Raw genomic sequence first — 25,122 nt, 5'->3', positions numbered from 1 at the left:
TAAAGAAGATAAACAAAAAGTTACCACAGCTAACATAGCCATACCAAACTATGACTGCAAATTTGCAGGCATATAAAAACTAGGATCCTTTATAATACAATACTGTACTGTACTTTACATATACTGTACAGTTTATATGTGTGACCATACCAGATGGTTAAAATACTTTGGTCATGGAAGTTTTCCACCCCGTGTTGTAAAGGATGATTTCTTTTAAAGATTACTCTGAATATATATATATATATATATATATATATATATATATATATATATATATATATATATATATATATATATATATATATATATATATATATATATATATATATATATATATATATATATATATCACACAAGAGACTGAAAATTGGCATGATACTTTTGACTAAAATATAAGTGTGTGCATGTAAAGAAGGTTTTAAACGGTGTCTTTAGGCATAAAAATTAAGTGTAATGTCACTGAATTTGCTTCAAAGGTATTGTGGGGATATATCTCCCCAACACACTTGAATTTTTTTCAAGTTCAGCGGTTAAAAAAAAAGTACAGGTAGTTTAATAATTTTCAAGTCCACAGACACAGTATAAAAATGTTTACCTATATACATACACATGCTTTAAAACACAGTACAGTATTGACAACTTTGAACCTCTAACATGACATCTTATTTGTTTCATAACTTTTGAGGAACTGATTATGTTAAATTTTCTCCTATTAAAAACCAAGTCATTAGTAACATTTCTTCCTTGGAGAAAATTACTTCTTTTCATTAAACCAATTCTGTATTTTCTCAACCGAAAGGCTAATTATTTAGTTACAAATTTGTAGATGAAAACTAGAAAATCATTCTTGTTGCTACTGTATATCATATATCGGGGTAATTTGAAAATATTAACAATGTCTCTGTAACAAGTGTTGAAAGTTGAGAAAACACAATGCATTATCTATTAGGTCTGATATATAATTCTGCATATTTACTCCACCACCCATCTCCAGGGTAGAAGCCTTCCATGATCAATATTCTACCACAACTACATCCTCTTATTGTGTATGCTATTTAGACTTGCTAGAGGTCAGTCTTCCAAGGTGTCTGCTGTATGTCATTGATGTGGTAGAATACCAAGAGACTGACAGACTACAAATGTAGATGAAAGAATGACTACAAGAAAGCAATACGAGAACATGTTTACTTGTCTTCTCCTTCACCACTTCTTACCAAGTACTGTATACTGGTAGTGAGTTTTATATATCTAACTTTAGCCCCTCCACCCTGGGTACCTTTATCCACAAAAGTCCACACATACAAGATTGAGCCATATTTTGTAAATTGGTAAGGTTATGTTATGACAGTCTTAGGCCAAGCTTGGTTAGGCTAAACTAAGCAATTTTCAAAAATAAGATTCAAACTCTGATCAGTGGATTTTCATGTGTACCTTACAGAAAAACTTCCTGACAACCTTATCTGAACACACTTCCCTAGCTTCATTCCCCCCACACCATTACCCTTTACATATTCCCTCACCTCTTCTGAACATGCTGGATGCTTTACCTTCATCCTAGATAATCTTATCTCCCTTCAATAAAGGATTTCAGTAAATGATACAGTAGAAAGTCCAAGGAAAATTTCAGAAGACAGGATCATGAGGGCTGTGGCATTATTACTGTAAATATTGAAACAAAAAGGATAAATTACAACCACTTTGAGTAATGAAATGAAGACAATGAGTAGAGAAGCTTTCTTGAGATTGGATTCATAATTTTACCTAAAAGTCAGTTAAAGTTGTCAACTTATCAAGCTGTTGCTTTATAAATAAAATTCTGATTACCAATTAAAACCCTCCAATACAAGCCCAAGGGGCATAGTGTTAACCTTCAACTGGTGAATTTCTTATCTGATGTACAGTACGAACAGAAATTTTATTTGGTGACAATTTAGTACCATGGACATCTGTGTCTGGATGGCTTCAGGAACAACTGCCTACGTTTTTTTTTTTTAGGATAACTACCAATTGACAAGAAATTGAAGACCATGTAAGCCTCCCACTTTAATGCCTGGCTTAAAGAGCATCAGCACCATTCTCTTTAAATCTAAATGGAATTTCAGCTTTAATATTATACTGTGCTATGTATATAATCTTTTAATATGATAAAAACAAAACGATCATATTATGCATAGTCCTTAACTAATGTGTGTTGGAATGTATCAGCATATTAAGTATAATTTATATTTTATTTTGACTTTTGACATTACGAAGCAAAGAGTAAACTTCACTAATTATTTGATTAGCAAAGACATAAGGGAGTGATCCTTAATATACAGAAAAGTGGAAATTTAACCAGTATGAATACTATATTATTAAATACAGTAGATATCATCTGCCCATAACTTCAACTGTAGGCAGTGACAAATTTTTTGGCCATTAAGTTACTATTTGGCCTTCATTTTTCCTTCAACTAGACAGCTATTATGTTCAATAAAAATATTTATATATCAGTAAATATGCAGATTTTAAAAGCAGTGTCACAATTAAAGATCTGGAATACAGGCTATGAAGAAGTACTTCACAGTTTCCTTAATATTTTAAGTGCAGTATCAGCTCCAACATGCCACAGCTAACATGCATACTGATCATCTGTGTTTCTGTTAATTTTCTGACAAGCTGTGTACTTTACATGTACACTGGTGGAGAAAGGAAGAAATTGTTGCATTGACATCATAACAATATCTATTACCGGTACACTTTTTTTCACTCTATGCAGCAGGTCAAGATCCTTGCATTATGCAGTTTTTGCCTTTTGATCCCCAAAACACAACTACTCTAAGTGGCTGTCAAGAGATCTTTTGGTTTCCCAGTTATACTCTAGACATACATAATTACATAGCTAGATATAAAGACATAGATAAATAGGGCAATGACTGCCTTACATGACGTAGTTAGAGTGAGTAATTACAGGTACAGTATAATCAAACAGCAAGAGCACTATTCTTTAAAGCATACACACAGTGTTAAGTAGTTCTAGATATACAAAATCATAATACTGCAAGCACATATGTTCTTAAGAATAATAGTCCTTTTTGCATATATAGATCTACATGTTCACTCAGGGAAAGTATAATAAATATTGCATTGCATTTTGCAACAGAAAATTCCTCTACTACGAAGGAAATGTACTATACTGTACTACATAAAAGTGTTTGCAATTTGTTCATCGTGGCACCAAATGCTGTACTGTATATTGCTAAAGACTTTTTTATATCTGTTGTCCCTTGTCATTTTACTGTAGTTACCTGTGATTTTATGATGTGCTCTCCTCATTTTTATCCAGTTTAAATTGTAACTACATTATTTCCTCTTACTCAAGTTATGAGTATTCCATATTTGCATGCGGTATATACAATTTATTTTTTTTTTTTTTTTAAATACAGTATACGATATACTGCACATTACTCTTCGTAGAATACAGACACAGGGATCACCACAAAAAAATTCAAAGATGGCAGCAACTGAAAAGTTGCATCATTATTATGAGAGAAGACATAAACAAGATTACACTATCAGTCACATGTTTATTGTTGATAAACTGACATGACAGTTGACACCTTGTGAATACTGGTCTAGTTATAAGTAATTATCATGTTATCACTAAGTCTGAAATACATACCAGTAATAAAGATTGCTATTGGTAACTTTTTCAAGCTTAATAATTTTGAGGTGTGGTGGACAAGAGTATTATATTGGCATTAGTTATTATTCTAGCATGGCAGATAACAATTTTCCAGTAATGGGATAAAACTCAAGCACAGTGGAGCCACACACTTAAACCTGTGTAGCAATCACTTAAAGCATTGAAACCAAAAATAATAATACTGTACACAGCTTGCATATCTTGATATATATATATATATATATATATATATATATATATATATATATATATATATATATATATATATATATATATATATATATATATATATATATATATATACTGTATATATATATATATATATATCTTTTCAGTACTCTAGTACTCTACTAAATTAATCCATGCATTTGTTACCTCATAGAGCCTTTTTAAAGCCAACAGCTGCTTCTTACAAATAAGACACAGCAAAAGCATCGCCTATGATATGTAGTACTGTACTATGAATTTAGTAGTGGTGATCAATATGACTTTCTAAAAAAAATCCCACTACCGAAGGTATAAATCAGGTATGAATATTCAAAGGGATAGCATAACATAACTGGTATCTACAGCAGTTATCTATCTATCTATCTATCAAATAACACATCTGCTATCTATCTCAACCAATATAATTAGCATCAATCAATCTATTTATCTATCAACCAATACAACTGCTAACTATTTATTTGTCAACACAACTGGTAACTATTAATCAATCAACAAACACAAATTAAACCAATTCATTAATCAATAAGCACAACTGCTGTAATGTAATGTACCCATCTTTGACTTTCTGGGTCAGGTTGTAAAGAATGTATCCTTCATGTTGGCTGTCATAAGTGACCAACATGGTGGATGGGGACGGGGTTAGGGATCTGTCATCTTTATCACAGATCACAATCTTATACGTTATAAACCTAAAGAGAGCTTTTAAGTAAGTCATTAGTGACTGATAATAATTTATTACAAGTGAGCTCAATGAACACTTATGTCAGCTGTCTTGCCAACTTATTGATAGATTTCTTACACAGGCCCTGCTTTATCTATTACCACCTGCCTTCAGTGCATCTGACCTTTGTTTTTTTAATCAACTACATTCAACACCCCACTTCTGACTATCATGCAGTTATGGCTCGCTCACACCATGGGAACCTCACTATATCCATCCATGGCTTATGTGCGTCAACCACTTTTTCATTCATTTAGAAGTCATCAGCATCATACTCATCATCATCCTGTTCAGGCTGAACCAGAGCAATGGGCTGAGGAGCCAGTTCTAGGGCATTAATCCTGGTTTCATTCATGAGTTGCCATGCATTGCATAATAGTGTCCAGCTTTATATGGACAGCAGAAAACTGTTTAACTATCAGTGTTGATAGCTCTTTGAGCTTGGAGGCATCTGTGGCACTGATATGTGCCACTTGCTGGATAGCGTCCTCATACTCTCCAGTACCCGGCTCCAGTCTGATCCGGTTTTTGCTGCCGAGAGGCTCTGGCTCGTCGAAGTCCTGATAATATTTGTCCAGCTCGAGGGTGGAGCTTTTGGTGGCTCTGGTCACTCTGGTTTAGGCTGCCATTATGACGGTCAACCACTCATCGCCAACAACTAATATAAATCATGACTAGTTTTTTGTTCATCAATATACATTCAATTAAAGAAGTGGATTGTATTTAACAGATCCTCAATACAACTAAGTCGGCATGAAAGATGGGGAAATAAATAATTTATCACAATCAATTTAGACTACTCGCTCTCCAAACTTTTACTCTGTATTAAATGAACCCTAAATCCTATTCCTTAACTGACAAAATAAGCATCACAGACTTAAAAGTTTAAAATATAAAATAATCCTTTAATTTATTTGTTTACAATATAATTACAAATCAGGACGATGTTTAATCGTGTTCTAGAAAAGAAAAAATAAGATGAGAGTGTGTGTGTGTGTGTGTGTGAAATAAATGTAAAACTGGATGAAGTGTTTCCTTCAACAAATTGTTCACTAAATGTTGAGGTAGAAGGCCTTAAGAGGTTCAAAAACTTGTGTGGCTTACAAATCATTAAATAAACTGTAATGACTCTTGAATGATGAAATGAATGCAAATATGTTAAGTGTTTAACTAAGGTCAGGGTAGTAACATCTTCATTCATCTAATAATTGAAAATATTGTTCCTGAAACAACTGGGATTAGCTTAGATTTCAGATGAACTGGATAATCTGGCTAACAAGCAGAACATAAAAATCCTGCTTCAAGTAAAAATATCACTTCTAATGATCCAACTCAAAGACTGTTCCAGTTATGCATAAGAATAAATAGCTAAGGTAAAAATATTATCACTTAAACATGATATATAAAATGTAAAATTTATTGAAATGCTCTTTTGCACAGCTCTTAATAAATATTACATATTGGCAAAAAAATAAAAATAAAAACATACTTTACCCGTAAGGTACTGTACAAAATCATTAAAAATACTTATATTTGATTACCCGGTATGCATAAAGATGCAAGTACTTTCAAAACAAATATCAATTGTAATCTTTCAGAGTGTAACCTAACTCTTCGCATCACCACTTACATGTTGTTCAGTATCTTCCTTACTTAAGAGTTGCTTTATGCACTCAATGGCCTTTTTGCATCCATTATGTGCCTCTTGTGACACCAGAGACAGGCTGAGGAATCCATGTGGGAGTCGTTCTAGAATATCAATGGTGACAGGCACACCCAAGGACTTCAATGTTTTGGCCATTGTAACATCATCATCCAAGCAGAAGTCATACTCTACAGTCTGAAATGTAATCAAACCCTCAGATAACAGATAAAGAACTGATGAAATGTTACCAACCATAAAGAAATAGAGAATGGAATCTGCTGTTCAGTTTTGCATATAAACTGGCAATGATATTATTTTGAATGTAAAATAGCAGAATGGCGACAGGCAGATGAGTACACTTATTCACATAATTCTTTCAACACTTTTAGTATTATTCTGACATCAACTTAAGGATCATTTAGGTAAAGGAGATTGTGATTTTAATAAATATTTACTCAGACTTTTCTTTGCAATGGAGAGTGTTCTTTCCTGTTGTTATTGTGACTACTGTATATACAAAGGAGTAATTTTGGAATTAAAGATTATACAAGGATATATTTTCTCTTAAATACTTTCCATAAGCTGTTTTATATATATATATATATATATATATATATATATATATATATATATATATATATATATATATATATATATATATATATATATATATATATATATATATATATATATATATATATATATATACAGGGTGTCCCATAAATTTCCATACATAGGAAAAATAAATTTTATATGAAAATCCATTTTTATTTATATAATATGCTCTACATGACTACCATTCTGTTGAAAACACTCTTCAATGCGTGTCCTCCACTGCTGAAGAACACGTTCAAGCACAGCTGGAGTTATGCTTGTAATGGCGTTGGTGATACGTTGTATGGAAACTTTATGGAAACTTATGGGACACCCTGTATATATATATATCACTAAGCAACTGGTAAAATTTGGTAGAAGTGAGACTCACAAGAATTGCACAAGGAGGGAATTTGGCCAGGATTTCTTTTGGGGCAGTGAGAGGGCTGAGATAATGGTCACTTATGATTTCCACGCCACTGAATTCCTCCATCAGGCTACAGCGGCTGTTCTTCCTTGATGGTGATTTACCCATGAGGATTTGACCCAGAGATGGCCTACAAGTAGAGAAATTAATTATTTAACAGATCTACAACACCTTCAAGAATTTATGTACAGCTATCTCAATTAAATTTGAAGTAGGTGTTAAGAAACAGATACTGTATTAGAAAACAGGATCATGTGGGGATCCTTCACCACCATCTGTATGGGACGGGGGAGGGTTACAAACAGAAATACTAAACTTTCAGCGACTTATAAATTGTCTTGCTTTTACTAAATGGAAGTTAACAGTGTGGATCAATCTGAAAGGTAAACTGTCATCTAGCTGCTGGTCACTTATAAATGAGGTTATACAATATACCAGGCTATACAGATAAGCAGTGCCAAGTAGACAAATTAACATTCTGAGAGGATAATACCCAGATGTGAATTTTTCATGTTCTGCATGACCCCCACCTCTCTGTACAAGTTTAACCAGTGACGTCCGTCAGCCAGCAAGGTGATGAAGGGGGGGGGGGAGGGGGGTCCTGTGTCTGTGTATGCTTGACCTGACGCCATATTGTGACTCACAGATGAGTTGACCCTTGACTTTTACGTTCCCATAATGACTGTAAATAAATTGTACGAGCAACACTGGATATTTCATTTACACTTCATAGATTTTATCATATTCCAACCCCAACTGTCATCTGCTATAGGTCCAAACCTAAGGGATATTGAAATTATGGTCATGGTCATTTATCCGTATGTATGCGTCAGGTTTACACCCTTAGAATTACGAAACTTTTTTCCAAAACACCCTTATGACGTACTGTACTCACTTCTACCACAAGTAACTGTATTGAAAAGTCACCATCAGATGAGAAGCATTTTCCATGTCCATGTGAAAACTCACAGTATGTAACGATGTTGTCTGAGTCTTTGTAAACATTTTCTAGTTAATTTGTGTCAAAATTTTATGTGGCAAAGGTCAGTTTCATATTTTAGTGCCAATTATCAATTCCAAAGTTACAACAAATTATCTAATTACAGTAATCATCTGCATATTTCTTAACCTAAGCCTTCACACACCCATTGTTTAATTTAATTTCCATTACAACCAATTCATTAGCATACTTGACAGTCATGAACTTTCTTAGACCAATTTCACAGCATTCATTTCTTTTTCTTTCTCACCACTCATCTATCACTCACTGTCAACTTGCAAATCCACCTTTGGTAACATTTGTTCAACCACTGACCTCTTTGCAGCTGTAGTTGCTGGTGGTGGCTTTACAGGAGAAGTTGGTGATGAAACGCTTTCCTTTCTTTTGAGTCCAAATGATGTCAGTCCTGCTGATATGCCACTAACAACAGCATCCTTGGCTCGGCCAAGTTTAGCAGTGATGCCTGCACCCACGCTTGGAGCCTCAAATAGTACAGTTTCATCCTCCTGTTCACTCTCCTCACTTCCAGTGCGAAGTATAGGGACTCTTCGACCCTGACAGGCAAAGAGAGAGAGGACTGTAAACTGGAGGTACACTGTATATAGTAATATAATAATGAAGGACGGTTGCTACAGGTAATATAGAATAATGTGAACAAAATAGTAAATATATGAATGGGTCAGAATTTTCATGACATGGGGATCTGAATAAGATTATACAGTACTGTACTGTATAAAAAACAATGAGGTCTGATTAATCTATACAATGCTGTACAGTACTCACAATTATTGTATACTGTATCTGATATGGAGCACGAAGTAACATGGACTTACTTGTTTGTCTGTGCGAGAATCTAGGACATATTTTTCCAAAAACTCAGTTACATATCGCCTGGAGCGTTCCTCTTTTTCTCGGGGTTTCTGGTTACCACTACCATTGCTATTCTTTATGGATGAGTCTTCTAGTTTGGATGCCTCTGATGTTAATGAGACAGTTGTAAGGGTGTCAGATCCTGGGTCTGAGAGGAATGAGGGACTTTTGACCAATGCTTCAGCTTCTTTTACATCACTTTCTGAGACTTCAACAAAGGATTCTGTGTCACTTTGTGGGTCTGACACACCTGACTTTGTCTGAGGTATATTAAGTGAAACTGGGGTATTGTCTATAGCAGCATCTGTGTACTCTGAATTCGTAGAAACCCTAGATGTTTGAGAGCTGAGTGTCGGCAATGTTATATCTCCAGGTGAAGTGACTCGAGATGTTTGTCCACTTGAGACGCCCGCATAAGCTAAAAACAAGGAAAACCTTATTACAGTACTTGTCAGACACCTTAGACTAATGAGATAATACCAAAGTCTTTATGAAATCATACCTACAAGCACTGCCTTTTCTGAGCACCACAAAAAATTCAAGGGGTGCTGCATTAGAAGAGGTACATTATATCCACAATGTATGTAAAACATATTACATATTCAGAATCAAAATGTAAAAAAGAAACAGTATTCACCAATTTTAAGAATTTTGAAGGATGACAAACTAAAAATGAACCTCAAATTAAAAATTCAAACATGAGGGGTCTACACACTATAACCTCCTGTGGTGGTGATTACTGGACTACTAGCAAAAAAAAAATAAAAGAGCACATTAGAGACTGATGTGTCTAAGAATTACTGTACATACTGTACCTTTAAGACATCTCAGAGCAAAACCCAGAGGCAGCATAGGATCCATGACAGCTAGCAGCCTCGCAGGCGATGGGACAAGTTCAAAGACAAATGGTGTATAGGCAAAGAATAAGCCATCTGCTGGGCGTATTCCAAGCTCCAAACACTTTATTGTGAGTCCCGCAATTAAGTTACCTCCAGCACTGTCACCTACGAACAACAACCTAATTAGAAGAAAAGTTCACTATATATTTTATTAATAGATTCTTTCATCTTGGTTACTATGTTAATATTTAATTAAATTTTACCCTCTTAGACTTCCTAGTCATTCACTGTCATTTGTTCTGACTGTTGTAACAAGTATTCTGCTATGTTTCTCCCCTTCCACATCACCCCACCATCACTTCCATTCCCAGAAATCAATACAGTTTTTTGGTGAAGGAAGTCTTACTAGATGTAGATGGATTACATTTACTCCTAACATTGATCATATACAGTACAGTAGAACGTCGATTTAAAGCAATTCAATTTAAGATTATTGATTTAAAGCGACACCCACAATTAAGGACAATGTTTTAATTTAAAGTGAATCTTTCCTATTTTGTGCGAGTCAATCTGGCGCATCATATTTTAAAATTCGCGCCTAATGTTTCTCTGGGCATTCTACACTGTCCTAAGGGCAAAGCTGTACTGTACATGTACTCAAAATAATGTACTAAATGATTACTAAAATATTTGTCTAGTGCAAACTATAGCATGATTATATTCAAATTACTCACTATCTTATAAGAATTCCAGCAATGTAAATTATATTCTCCCAGGTCACTTCTATGACATTTTATAAGCAAAAAACAAAAACTCAATCTAAAGGACATAAATAAACAAACAAATACTTCACTAGATCTTGGCACAACTGTCACTTCCCTCCCCTCCCCTCCCTCCCTCTCCTCCATCTTCCCAGCCAGGGTTTGGTGGTTATAGGCTTACAGTTTTTATCTTATATAATATCACAGACTAAAGTTAGGAGAATTTAATTTGCATTGCTAGAATCCTTGCAAGACAGTGAATAATTTGAATAAAACCGTCATATATTTTGCACGAGATAAAAATTTTAGCCCTTTGTAATAAAATTAATTAAAATTTGTCAGTTCAGTGACATTTTATAAGAGAAAAACTTAGTCACTCAAGTACAAATAAGCACTAGACCTTGGCATCAACTGTCAAACATATCACCTCTACTCCCCATCTTCACATCAGCTGATCACTACCAAACAGACCATTTCACATCCCATAATTTTAGCTATGTTGATTTATGAGTGTTTATTTTAACATAATACTGCAAAAAAACAATGTTTCGTTTATTCTAGGAGATGGGCTGAGACGCATCTGGGTAGACTCTTATTCTAGGAGATGGGCTGAGACGCATCTGGGTAGACTCTTAGTCTTTTTAGTTTTGTGTTTCTCTCAAGTACCAAACTAAATTATTCCATTGAAACAACACTTTGGCATTCTACTGTAATTCCCTTTTGATTATTTTACCTGTCATGATAATCTTTGATCCTGTAGAGCCCAAGAGGTTCATGTTGTTCAGCACCCAACAGTAAACAGTCAACACTTCTTCCAGAGGTCGTGGATAGGGGGCTTCTGGTGCTAAAGAGTAATCAATTGAGAGAATTGGAACACCAACACTAACTGCCCACTCCCTTAGGAATACCTGTAAATAAACATTTATAATGAGTCTGGGTGTAAATGGTAATTCATAAAAAAAGTCTTAAGAAATGTGAAGCTTTATTGGCAGTCTCATTACTGTGTGTGTGTGTGAGTAAAGTAATTAATGAAGACTAAGCTACTCACTTCTTGGGCTTTGGTAGACTGGGTCACGAAGCCTCCACCATGACAATGAATTAGGAGGCAATCTGATGGGGGTAGGACTGATGCTCCCTTGTGGTCCTTCTCTCCAGGCTGTATAAAATTGTAAAGATTATGGAAGATTTTGTTATGAAATCAAGGATCCAGTAACCATCACAGCTTACAATGGTATGTATCAAAGAAACTGGATAAGCTGTTGATGATTTTGTTTTATCAGTTTCATTTGTGGGGAAGTAATAACAGTGGGAGATGAACATACACAAACTGCCAAGTTGCAAGAGAAAAAATCAATATAGTACAGTAGAGAAAGGAATAAACTAATGATATCAATGCAAGAGAAATAAACAGGATTATTATACATAGGGAAGTGGGTGAGTGGACTAGAATTCAACAATATTAGTTGTGAACACGGTGGAGAAAGAGAAGAGACTGTATGATGCATTTAAAGATAACTGTACACTGCCCCCTCGCTTAACACGGAGGTTGCGTTCCCAGAAAATGCTGTGTAGAGTGAACCCATTATAACATAAGATAGAGGATGTGTCAGATGGACCCCAAAAAGTCCACCCCCAACAAACAAAGTTCAAAGACGTCATACAGTTCTAAAGTAGCTCACTAATACAGATATATCTACCAAATTCACTTGGGTTTCTTATTCTTGTTGTTTTCTGTGCAGACAGTGAAGTAGACTGCTGCACAGTGGCACACTAATCTTTTCAGCAGGAGAAATCACGTCTGACAGAGGCGGTGGACTGGCCTTTCTCTAATCGTTCAAGAATGTCTAACTTAATTTTTAGGGTAAACATGGTCCTATTTTTCTTTGCTGGAGTGTCCTTAGGGAGAGGGACACTTTAGAGAACGTTTAGGTGGAGCCATGGTGACGAAAGCAGGCAAAAAAAACTGAAGTTATTCCCAGCGAAGTTTTTGGTTGTGGCCGAATCAAGCACTAAAGAAACTGTGAGCCCATGTGGTGCATGGGGATGCTACCCGTGGACTGTAATGGATTCGACCAATAGCTGGTTCAAATGGCCCGCTCAAAACATTTTCTAACTGACTGCCCGACTCAACTTACGTTCAAGCGCATCTTAGCCCCATGTTAAGAGATACCGGTTAGTAATAAAAAAACGTTTGAGCGAATCTGTGTTGCATGAATATGTGTTGAGCGAGGGGGTGGTGTACAGTCCTGTGGTTAGTTTTTTTTAAATAGAAATTACAATAAGCCAATCCTTTTATCGAATGTCTGTTAACCTCTTGATCTTTCTCTTAAAAACACACACACACACACAAACAAAAACAAAAACACTGTGTCCTAACATTAACAATGTGCATAGAGCCTTGTTTAATTTTTCATATTCCATCATAATGGCAATAGTCATTTGTTATTTTCTTCTAAAACGGTTCCTTTATCCCTTCCTTACCACATGTTTAAATACCTATAACTCACTCTAACATCTATATCTACCATCATACATGATAGGCAAGCTGGGAAGTGTGGTAAGGAAGGGGTTAATTAGAAAGGCAGATGTTGACACAGCATATGCCGGGAATGTCAATTTCATGTAGCTAACACTTTGCTTCATTATAATAAACAATTAACAAGCCCAGAAAAACATGCATTGAAGTATTTTAAGCCTCCTCCCCTTTTTAAGAATATTCTTATCGCATGCTAAAACAGATTAAACTTTCCTGAATACTGTATGTATTACAATTCTTTCTGAAGCCATGCAGCCATGACACTCCCATGCCTACCTGAGTCTCTCTACCCTACCTTCCCGCCTACCATTCCTTCACGGAGCTGTGTTGACAGCAAGTGGCAAGTAATGGGTCGTGCCTCGATGTGTGAGTGGGGAGGAGGAACAACAACTGTAGCTGTACCATCCATCTTGGTGACCTGCTGCTCCTCACATGGAACAATTACTACCTGCTGCACAGCCAAACTAGGACCAACAATCCCTGGCAGTTGTGTCATGAAATCTGGAGAACATTTTAGAATGAGTACCAACCTTTTCTTGATGTGGAACATAAGGACCAAATTCTAATATATTTAACATCAAGAGTTTGATGTGCAAGTACCTTTGAGTATTTGAGTATCATCAATGAGGGGTGAACTCAGAACTAAAGCTAAAACTCAACATTCTTCACATTAATTCCAACAATTTGCTGGGTGCCAATCTCCTGAAGAGAAGGGACAACTTAGCCCTGGGTATTGATGTAGATGACCAGCTTAGTACACACAGCGACAGTATAATGCCCTATTAACTGTACCTAGTCAAAGGGTAAAACTCAGGCCTCTGAGTCGGGATTCTAGATTGCCATCAAATGAACCAGTGGTGTGATATACTGCAATAAGATTAAAATGTAGATGTACAAAGAAGAATACGTTTTACATGAGTTGTTACATTATCTCGAAACATAATTTTGAGGACATAATATATGTACAGGGAGAGCAAATATAACTGACACATTTATAAGGACGTAGAGACCCATCGGTGTGCGAGTTATTTCTTGCCCACCCTGTACTGTACAGTACAGTATATGAATTCCTCATTCTGTACCTGTTTCTGCCACAGACCAAAAGGCTTTAATGAATTCCACAGAAGAGTACTGGACAACATCAACAATTCTTCGTGATCGAAGTTCAGCATCAACAACATATCTGCTACCTGATGACGGAAATTTTCAGTAAGATTTCAAAGCACTCAAGATTTCAGAAAATGGCATAGCAATTTTAGAGGTTTACTTATAAAACTATTCAACAGAAATTGTCATAATTTTTCTGAATGTTTTCATACAAAGCTATAAATTTTTGTTTAATAATTATCAAGCTTTCATTCCTCTCCAACTTACTTGACATGACTGTATTTTTTGTTCGTTGCATGAAGCTGTTGCCATCAGCATAGTACACCTCACTGAATGCACTCAGACAAATATTCAGATACTTCAGAGTTTTCCGAAGAGATGGATAATACTGTAATAAAAAATATTTTAATCTAAGCCTTTATATTCTAGGTTTTTTAAATTTTAAAGAACCCCAAAAAGACCCTTTAGAAAGAAATTAAACGTACCTAAATTACACAAGTACAAAATATTTTGATAAATTTCTCATTTCCTCTGACTGTACAGTATTTTGTTGACATGAAATGGAAAAAGATTGAAAATATTTATAGCAGCTAATGCAAGTACCGGTACAGTAATTTAGTACATGATGCAAAATATATCTCTATAAAAAGGGGATGACAAAGTACAGTATTAGCTTCACCTGAAATAACCTCCAACAGTTAGCTAGACAAGAAAAAAAATGAGGGCCTTGGCAGACTAAATGATGTCAGAAAAAATAACCCAAAAATTTTATGTAGTCAGAGAATTTGTGGTTAATACAGTGTACAGTACTCACATGAAATCCCAGACAACGCCCATAAAAGGAGTACTGTGGTACTGAGTTGAGCATACTCATTAACTCATTTGGTGAACTACTGATACCAGACAGAAGGTTCCCATCTTCACAACGTGGCAACAACATATTTTCAATGTATTCCAGCAGCACAACCAGTGATGCCAAGGTCTGCCCCCATGCTTCAACTTCCCTGAAAAAAAATAAAAATAGAAATGTGTGTAGTACGTGTACAGTACAGCTTAAATAATACATAGAAAATCTAAAATGGGTGTCTCTTTTTCTTCTCAGCACCACAAAACTCTCACTTTTAAGCTTGCCAGCCATTTTTAAGTGAATTACAAACGAAAATTTTGTCAGTACACAGCGCAATCACTAACGTTGGGACTCGAAAATACATAATTTGACAAAATTTTGGTACGACTGAGGCGGTTGTATGTCCGGGTGGTCATAGGTCGAGTATGTCGTAAGTCGAGGAGTAGCTGTACTGACATGGATATCTGGTTACACAGCAATTTTCTTTTGTTTGGTTCATCAAATTGGTAAAACTTAAGGACAGTTTCCCGGGTTATCCAGCCACCAAAGAAAAAATATCTAGAAGAAAATATATTTCTTACCTCAAAAATAAAGTAAATTTGGTGAAGAAATAGCACTTTTCCTTTTTAAGTTGTTGTCCATAAATTTTATCCTTGTTAAAGAAATACACAGCCAGTGCTGGAATGAGCTACTGCTACCCTTCATTTACCCGAGCATTCGGATCTATTGTCATCATTGTCATTCAAATATTTCACAGACATTAATAATAACTTTAAAAAATTTTTAAAAGGTGAAAATAAATTTCTTCTTAATAACAATAATAATACTGTATCACAAAAAAGGAATATGACAATTTTTAATAACATTAGGTAGGCAGGATTTGCAAGTTTCCTCATAATTTTATGTGCTTGTATTAGTTTGGTGATACACACGAATCAACAAAATCTATTTACCTATGGTACCTAATCTAGGATGAAAATTTATTTTTATTATTTTAGGTTACTATTAGGATTGTGCGGAAAAAAAATGGACAAGAATTTGTATGGGGGAAAGTTCATTGATAGGTCATCGATGCGCATGGCATTTGTCTTTTGTCACGTGCAAGATGGCATCGAAGCAGGCTTATGACAGTGATGTCTGTGATTATTTACAGGATAAAATAAGGGCAAAAACCTGAATAGAGAAAGTGCTATTCCTCCACCCAGCAAAAGTTTTCTTCTTTGAAGATTTTCCATGGGTGGCTGGATAATCCAGGCAACTGCCCTTAAATTCTACCATACCCAGAATCACATTTCAGATGAATAGATCTACTTTTGGGTATACTCACAGAGTGAGTACTCACAGATGAGAGTGAGTATCTGTGATTATACAATACTGTATAATCAATATTTTTCTGCCACTTTATATCTTGATATTTTTTATGAGAGCCTTTTTTAACTTTATTCACAGAGTGCAATTTCAATGGAGGGCAAAGAAAAGAAATGGATGTAAAAGCTGTTACAGAAATAGAGACCGCATGAACCAAGCCAAATGAATCAAAATTATCTTAGGATTGTTTGAGGTATGTACTACTAATCAGTTCCTTCCTCCCCCACCAGTTATGCATTTCAGACATTAAGAGAATTACAGTATACTGTACTGTATAAGTGAAGTCCCAATTAAAAATAATCAAGAAATAATGGTATTCGTGTATAAATTGCCAACAGCCATACCTCGGGACTTTTATCTTTGTAATCAATAGTTCAGACAATTTTAAGGCACTTTTCTTCTATGACGTTTCCCATGCAAATGACCTATAATATGCTGGGGGGTTCGGGGGGAGAGCATCCCAGTTAGGAGGTTAGGTTAGGTTTTGAACCAATTTAACCTTCATTCCTATCACAAATCACTTGATTCTGAGGTGATTGGGGGCATATCTCAAAAATTAGTGATTTACGATAGAAACTAGGGTTAAATTCGTTCAAAACATCTAAAACTATAGGATATTTTTAACTTCAAAATCGCATGGTGGCAACTTAAACAAATTTATTGAAATAATGTGGTCATCCACTCCTCACCCAGTACCATAACAATTATTAACATATATTAAAGACGTTTGTTGTAATCACCTGACAAAATGGCCTTTCCTGAAGAGCAAGGAATCTCTGCCAGTGCATATTTGCTTGCATAAGTCGAACACACTGAGTATCGCTTGTTGTACGATGTTGTTGAAACTTCTAAAACCATTTCCAGGAGTCTCTGCGTCAAAATCATATAAATGCACCTCCTTCCTTACACTCTCGGAGAGCTCTATCACCTTGTCCATGTTCTCTTTGAGTAGAACAAATCCACTGTGTAATCGCTGTCCATACTCAGAATCGTCATTTTTGAAGTTTGCGGTGTTATCCTCTATCATGTGCAGCACCGTAGGTAAAATAGACTGGCAGGGATCTGTGGACCCGACCACAGGCGGGGTAGAAGACTCTTCCATACCAACGTTGTCTGCCATGTTTGTTTACAAACTGAAGTCTCAAGTATGGGACTCTCAGCACTAGACGTCGTACCTCAGTTGCCAGTTATCGTACCGTAACGCTGGTTGTCCTACACGGCTGCTGCGCAATACCCGGGCAACGGACTCACATTAAAATAAATCAGGAACTTGGAATTTTGTTTCGTCTAATAACGATTTAGTAACACTTAAGGTATGCTGGGGCCGGAAACATCATTGTTCATATCGACTTGCCCTTTACCAGTGCTTGTATACCGGTACCTGTACTGTCTATGAACATCGTATACTGTGGGGATGAGATGTTTGTGTTCTCATGTATACTGTACATGTTGTATTGGATGTACAATGCAGCTTGGTGCTGGGAAGGCAGCATGGTTACAAGCGTGATGTAGAGAGAGCTGGTTGGTGAGGGTGCTCAGAGGAGGGCCAGCTTGTGGGTCGCCATGCTCTCCGGCGGGAGCGAGGACCACCAGGCAGGCGGAGGAGGAGGTGTAGCTTGCTGCGGCAGTAGCTAGAAGAAGAGAGTTGGTACACTGGGGAATTGGTGGGGTCGGCTACTCAGCGACAAACAGCGTTTGTAGGGGAGAAATCCACTACAATACCTTCACTGTCTATGAACATCGTATACCTGCACTGGGTATGAAATTGTATACCTGCACTGTCTATGAACATCGTATACCTGCACTGTCTATGAACATCGTATACCTTCACTGTCTATGAACATCGTATACCTGCACTGGGTATGAACATTGTATTCCTGCACTGTCTATGAACATCGTATACCTTCACTGTCTATGAACATCGTATACCTGCACTGGGTATGAACATTGTATACCTGCACTGTCTATGAACATCGTATACCTTCACTGTCTATGAACATCGTATACCTGCACTGGGTATGAACATTGTATACCTGCCCTGGGTATGAATATTGTATACCTGCACTGGGTATGAAATTGTATACCTGCACTGGGTATGAACATCGTATACTTGCACTGGGTATGAACATTGTGTACAGTCACCCAAAAAAGTCCTGTCGCGAACCACGATTCAAACTCGTGAACCCGAAGCAGTAGACACAGTGCGGACCTGTGTTCCTGTCAGTGTTAGTGAGTGATATAGTGACATGGCAGCTGCTGACGAGTACTCGACCACCTCTCACGTTCTCCACCTTTGTCTTGCCTTGCAAGACCGACTGGAGAAGGTTGAGAAGGAGGTCCAGAGTCTCAAGGGCGAAAACTTAGCCTTGAAGCTAGTTTTAGAGGAGAAGAAAACCTTTGCCAGTGTCGTGAAGGACGGTGAAGTTGAAGTGGATTCATGGAAGGTAGTTGCTGCTAGTGCTACAAAATGCACTCTAAAAAGGCACTCAGCTGTAGACCTAAACAACAGGTTCAGCACCTTAAGTGACGAGTGTGAGGAAGGTGCTAGTAACACCACGAGTGCTACTCCCTCTGTTAGTGTGGAGAGAGGGAGTAGCGCAGGTAAGAAATCACCACACTCAGGTAAGGTCAAATGTGTTTCTGTCATGGGAGACTCGATGGTGAAGTATTTAGGTAACAATCTCTGCACTAAAGTTAGGAAGCTCGAGTGTCTCCCCGGGGCAGGGATAGGTAGAGTACTGGAGAGAGTGGAGAACGTCATTGATGACTGTGGAGACAACCCCATAGTCTTACTCAGTGCAGGAGGCAATGACGTAGGTAAGCTTACCAGTGTCGAACTGCGTAAGCTGTATAGGGAAGCTCTAGATAAGATTAGGGTGAAGGGTGGAACTCCTATTGCTTGCTCTATCCTACCTAGACGTGGTGCCAGTCGTGAATGGATGTCCCGTGCAATCGGTTTCAATTGCTGGTTGGAAGAACAGTGTAAAGAGCTGTCGACGCCATTCATTGATAATTGGAGCCTGTACTATGGTAATGATAGTATGTATGCAAGGGATGGGGTGCATTTAAGTAGGAAGGGGGTGGCCGTGCTAGCGAAGATAGTTGACAGGGTAGTAAAGGTGGGGTTTTAATATGTCCAAATCCCATCAATGGTAAAGAGAGGAAAATACCATGTGAAAATAACAGCAGTGAAACAGAAGTAGATAATGCTGAAAATATAGTTAGTCATAATAACAAACATCAAAGTAATAAATGTAAAACAGATAGAAACGGAAGAAATATATTGAGTGTTTATTATACTAATAGTAGAAGCTTGTGTAACAAAATGGACCAGCTCAGAGCCATTGTTAGTAAAGAGAACATAGATATAATTGCAATAACGGAAACATGGATAAATTCAAACAGCAAACATTTTTAGCAGAATTTCATATTCCAGGATATAACCTATTTAAATTTGACAGAGTAGGAAGGAGAGGGGGCGGTGTAGCAGTGTATATCAGGGTGTCATTAAAAAGCTGCAATAAATCAAACATTAAAACAAATAGCGACAATGAAAGTATTTGGGTAGAGATAGGTGAGGGCAATGAGTCCGTAGTCATTGGTGTTATATATAGACCACCTAATTTGAGTAGGAACGATGGTAAATTGCTATGGGAGGAAATAAGGAAGGCATCTGATAGAAACAATGTATGTATTCTAGGCGATTTCAACTTTTCAGGCTTAGATTGGAAAGATCAACTTAGCGATAATGAATCTGAAGATTTTCTAGAAGTAGTACAAGATAGTTTTTTATATCAATTCATAAACTCGCCCACTAGAGGAAATATTATCCTCGATTTAGTTCTCAGTAATAATGAAAATCTAGTAAAAGATGTTGGGATTGGAGACGAACTAGGAAACAGTGATCATAAAGCCATATATTTTAACATAATATGGAATGGCAGGAAGAAGGAAAATTCGGCCTTGATCCCGGATTTTAGGAAGGCTAATTACGGTAGCTTAAGGAGAGACCTAAGGGATGACCCTATGGTCAAAAGATTAATCCCCCCCACACCTCCGGAAACTGTCAACTTAGGACGGGAGAACCCCGAATTTAATTTAGCAGCTACTTATGAACAATTTATTGCGACAATCCATAATGCTCAAAATAAACACATCCCTAAAAGAAAATTCAGATCGATACGGAACCAACCAAAATGGATGAATAATAGACTCTTAGATCTTCTAGGGAAAAAGAAAGGAGTATATAGGAAAGTTAAGAAAGGCGAAAATCACTTACTTGGTTACTATCAGAACCTAACAAGACAGGTAAAAACAGAAATTAGGAAAGCAAAGAGAAATTATGAAATCAAGGTAGCAAACGAATCGAAAAATAACCCCAAAGCTTTTTATCAACTGTATAAATCAAAGGTTAGAGATACAATAGGTCCCCTTAAAACTACGACAGGAGAAATGACTGATGATGAGTTAGAAATGTGTAGTACGTTAAATAGTCATTTTCGCTCCGTATTCACAAATGAAAACCTAGCACAGTTTCCAGAAGTTCATAAGGTATATAACGACAGTATAGAAAATATGTTGATGAATATCAATATTACTAGTAACGATGTGCTTAAAGAAATTAACAAACTGAAGCCTCATAAATCGCCTGGTCCAGACGAGGTATATGCTAGAATATTAAAAGAATGTAGAGATGAGTTGAGTAATCCATTAGCAGTTTTATTTAATAAGTCATTAGAATCGGGCCTAGTGCCAGAAGCTTGGAAACTTGCAAATGTAGTTCCGATTTTCAAAAAAGATGATAAATCAATTGCATCAAATTACCGTCCCATTAGTCTCACGTCAATCATAGGCAAGTTGCTAGAATTATTGCTACGAAAATCAGAAGCCACCTTGAAACATTCAACTTAATTCATTCTTCTCAGCACGGGTTCACCCAGGGACGTTCTTGTCTCACAAATTTGCTTAGCTTTTTCTCAGAAGTATATGAAGCAGTAGATAATGATAAGTCATATGATATAATTTATTTAGATTTCAGTAAAGCATTCGATAGAGTCCCTCATGAGAGATTGATAAGGAAGGTAGAATCACATGGAATAGGTGGATCATTATTAATATGGATTAGGTCATGGTTAACTGGTAGGAAACAAAGAGTCAGCATAAATGGATTTAAGTCAGACTGGGGTGCTGTCAAAAGCGGAGTTCCCCAGGGATCTGTATTAGGCCCTCTGCTGTTTGTTATATTCATTAATGATCTTGATTTAGGTATAACTAGTAGGATTAGTAAATTTGCAGATGATACCAAAATGGGGAGAGTGATAAATTCAGACAGTGACTTTGAACACCTTCAAAGAGATCTAGATACCTTACATGAGTGGTCAGTAGACTGGCAAATGAATTTTAATACTGATAAATGCAAGGTACTACAGATAGGGAAGACGAATACAAACGTTAAGTATAAACTAGGTAACACGGAAATAGAAAACTCAGATTGTGAAAAAGATCTAGGTGTATTTGTTAGCAACGACTTGAAACCTAGAAAACAATGTATTAGCGCTCTCAACAAGGCAAACAGGATTCTTGGGTTCATATCTAGGAGTGTGAGTAACATAACTGCTGACGTTATCTTGAAACTTTACCGAGCATTAGTGAGGCCACACATGGATTATGCGGTTCAATTCTAGTGTCCTTATTATAGAATGGACATAGATTCTTTGGAGAGAGTACAAAGAAGAATGACAAACATGATCCATAATATTAGAAACCTTCCATATGAAGAAAGACTGAAAAGCTTAGGCTTGCATTCATTAGAGAGGCGTAGAGATAGGGGAGATATGATAGAGGTGTTCAAGTGGGTAAGTGGGATTAACAAGGGTAAAATGGAAGATGTTCTGAAGCTCAGTAATAACGAAATAACTAGAACAAATGGCTTTAAATTAGATAAATTCCGATTCAGAAAGGATATAGGCAAGCACTGGTTTGGTAATAGAGTTGTGGATATGTGGAATAGGCTACCGAGTGCTATAGTAGGATCGGGGACGCTAGGGAGCTTCAAGACGAAGTTGGATAGGCACATGGAAGTGCTGGGATGGGTGTGAAAGGGATCTGCCCTGTATGGGCCAGTCGGCCTCCTGCAGTATCCCACTTTCTTATGTTCTTATGTTCTTATTATTCTGTCCATAAATGCTTCGGATTCAAGAGTCTGATTATGTCCGGACTCGCTGGGATAACTTCAATCGGCTTTATTAGATGTTGTTGGGTTTAGTCCAACTTTTTTTTTTTTTAGATAAGTTAAGCTAATAATTACTTGCTCTCTACGGAACGTTGGAAGGGGGTCACAGCCTGTAGCCCGTGTCATTCCATAAATAATGCCGTCGTGTTTTTTTCGGAAATATAGCAATGATAATAATAATATCAAGTTCTTCGTGGTTTTCGAAAATAAAATCTAGAACACAAGCGGAGTGAATGGGTGTGGCAAATTCCTGAATGTATTTTTTACGTTTTTCTTTTTTTATTTGTTTAAATAATTATAATTCATTGGTATCCGCTGTGTACTTAGAATTCAACAATGACTATGTGAGATTCCCAGGGTAATTTATTTGTTTTATAAGATTAAATGTAAGAAATTCCATTAGTGATCTTTTGTTTACTAATTTTCGTTCCCTTGGCTGCGAATGTGTATGATTGTTATCGTACATCATAAAATTCCGCACAGGATCCCGGGAAAAAGGTGCCAGAGTTACGGTCAGGTTCAATAATTTGCAACTTGCAATTTGTTGAAGAGTAAAGCAGTTACGAAGGTTATACACTGTGAACATTCATAGGTCGTGCAGTAGTCTTTCAATTATAGGTCAACAAGGTAATTTATTTTATTATACATTTTCATAACTGGTTAAGCATGTTGCATCGTCCTTTGGTAAGTTAGGATCTTTTATAAATAGCGAAACCAATATGTCTGAAAATAAGAAGAAGGTTATTTTTTGAATTGTTAAATATATAATTGTGTACAATAGGAAGCAGACACAGCTGATATGTTAATGGAATATTTATAGAGGAGAAAATTATGAAATCAAGGGGTGTACTGGCTGTTGACATAAAAGAAAGGCTTTATTTAATTTGCTAAGATTAATGTATTGTTGAATTATTATATATTACTAATCTGAGCCTTGTTCTAATCAGATGAAAGGATTAAAAAGTGAATCATATTAGGTTGCAATACAGTTAGGTGTACTGCGCTAGTGGATACCTGGTATCATGTGTATGGCAACAGGGGACCAGTTTAGGTGAGAGGATGCTTGAAAGGTGTGGCGGTGTGTCATATCAAAGTAAACTGTTGCATAGATGGTGTTAACCTGTGAGTCACTTGTCAGGTGAATCCTCCATCAGGTAAAGATTAGGTTTGTATTGACTGACTTAAATTATTTCGCGGTATTGCTCATGTATTTTTCAAACATTGGCCATTTGGTTATATATCTCGCCTTGTGACTACAGCAGTGTTTGTGGTCACGAGTCTTGCGAGAGTTTGAAGAACAGGACAAAGCCTGTGTGAGGTGGGGACTGCCTCCTTGGTCCAGGGAGCCGTGATGCCAACTGGCCTTGTCATCTTAAGTCATCAGATACCCACTACACTCGGTTTGCCTCAGCATACTTGCAATTAGAGAGCGCCCGTTAGTCAAGCCATGATTGGTTAGAGGTGGTGATATTTCTCAAGCAGACTACAAGAACCATCAGGATGTAACCTAAGAAAGTTAACTCAATCGAATCCAACCTAGTGATCCTATACCAAATAATCCAACCTAACCTAATTAACCCCGATTAAGCAAATAAAAATTTCTGTTCAGCTTTATAAATGACCTACAGACATACAAGGGTGATTTGGTCGTAGAAGGCATGCCCAGGGAATTGTAGCGCATGACGTTGAACAAAAATCAAACTTAAGAGCATTAGGTTAGGTCTGGTTAAAATGACTGGTTGATTCGTGTGTGAGGGGAACACCTGAAGATTAGCCCCAAGGTTGTTTCACCTGATCAATAAACCCCTAAACTGTTATCTAACCGAGGGACACCTAAAGATTAGTACACAATATATTTCATATTCAGAATAACCACCCTAACTCTAACCTACCTCTAGCCTCCCCAGGTAGCGTTAGGGTGTTTTAATCATCAGATGAAGAAGCTAAGGTGATCCGTTTGATGTCAGCGAATGTTTACTGTACACAAGCTATGGCGTTCTCGGCTCTGAAGCAAAATTAAAGGAAAGACGGACCCGGGTGAGTAACGAGAGCAAAAAGATAACATAAATGGTTGTGTCTTCTGAAGGTTATTATTAACATCTAGAAGTATATTAATATGCGAGACAAGTGCGAGTTAGAGGTGACACAGTAAACTGCTATGAATCCCACCAAGTGCTGGGCGCCACGTGCTGACTCAACACAACACACGGTACAGCAGGTGTTGAGTGACCGCAATGTTCAAGATGGACATAAGTCGCAGTT

General features: G+C 36.7%; 1 protein-coding gene across 3 annotated transcripts; it reads right to left on the bottom strand.

Annotated features, from left to right (window-relative positions):
* Nucleotides 1-3,994: 3,994 nt before the first annotated feature.
* LOC121857466 (hormone-sensitive lipase-like) lies at nucleotides 3,995-17,779 on the bottom strand. 3 transcript variants are annotated; one of them, XM_042353527.1, is made up of 13 exons: nucleotides 17,369-17,779; nucleotides 15,228-15,417; nucleotides 14,681-14,801; nucleotides 14,389-14,496; nucleotides 13,602-13,807; nucleotides 11,819-11,926; nucleotides 11,504-11,678; nucleotides 9,986-10,174; nucleotides 9,134-9,588; nucleotides 8,616-8,854; nucleotides 7,265-7,430; nucleotides 6,265-6,474; nucleotides 3,995-5,292 (listed from the first exon to the last, which is right to left on the bottom strand). In XM_042353527.1, the coding sequence occupies exons 1-13, from the start codon at nucleotides 17,746-17,748 to the stop codon at nucleotides 5,272-5,274; spliced, it is 2,568 nt and encodes an 855-aa protein (XP_042209461.1). In that variant the 5' UTR covers nucleotides 17,749-17,779; the 3' UTR covers nucleotides 3,995-5,271. The 3 variants fall into 3 exon arrangements, with proteins under 3 accessions (XP_042209461.1, XP_042209454.1, XP_042209471.1); XM_042353520.1 differs by lacking the exon at nucleotides 3,995-5,292 and having other exon boundaries at nucleotides 6,036-6,474; XM_042353537.1 differs by lacking the exon at nucleotides 3,995-5,292 and having other exon boundaries at nucleotides 6,036-6,474; nucleotides 13,614-13,807.
* Between the last annotated feature and the right edge of the window lie 7,343 nt (nucleotides 17,780-25,122).

The sequence above is a fragment of the Homarus americanus genome, unplaced genomic scaffold (genome assembly GCF_018991925.1).
Source record: "Homarus americanus isolate GMGI-L3 unplaced genomic scaffold, GMGI_Hamer_2.0 scaffold54347, whole genome shotgun sequence".
Classification (NCBI taxonomy): domain Eukaryota; kingdom Metazoa; phylum Arthropoda; class Malacostraca; order Decapoda; family Nephropidae; genus Homarus; species Homarus americanus.
The sequence above is the reverse complement of the archived record's forward strand: the minus strand, read 5'-3'. Positions and strand labels throughout refer to the sequence as shown.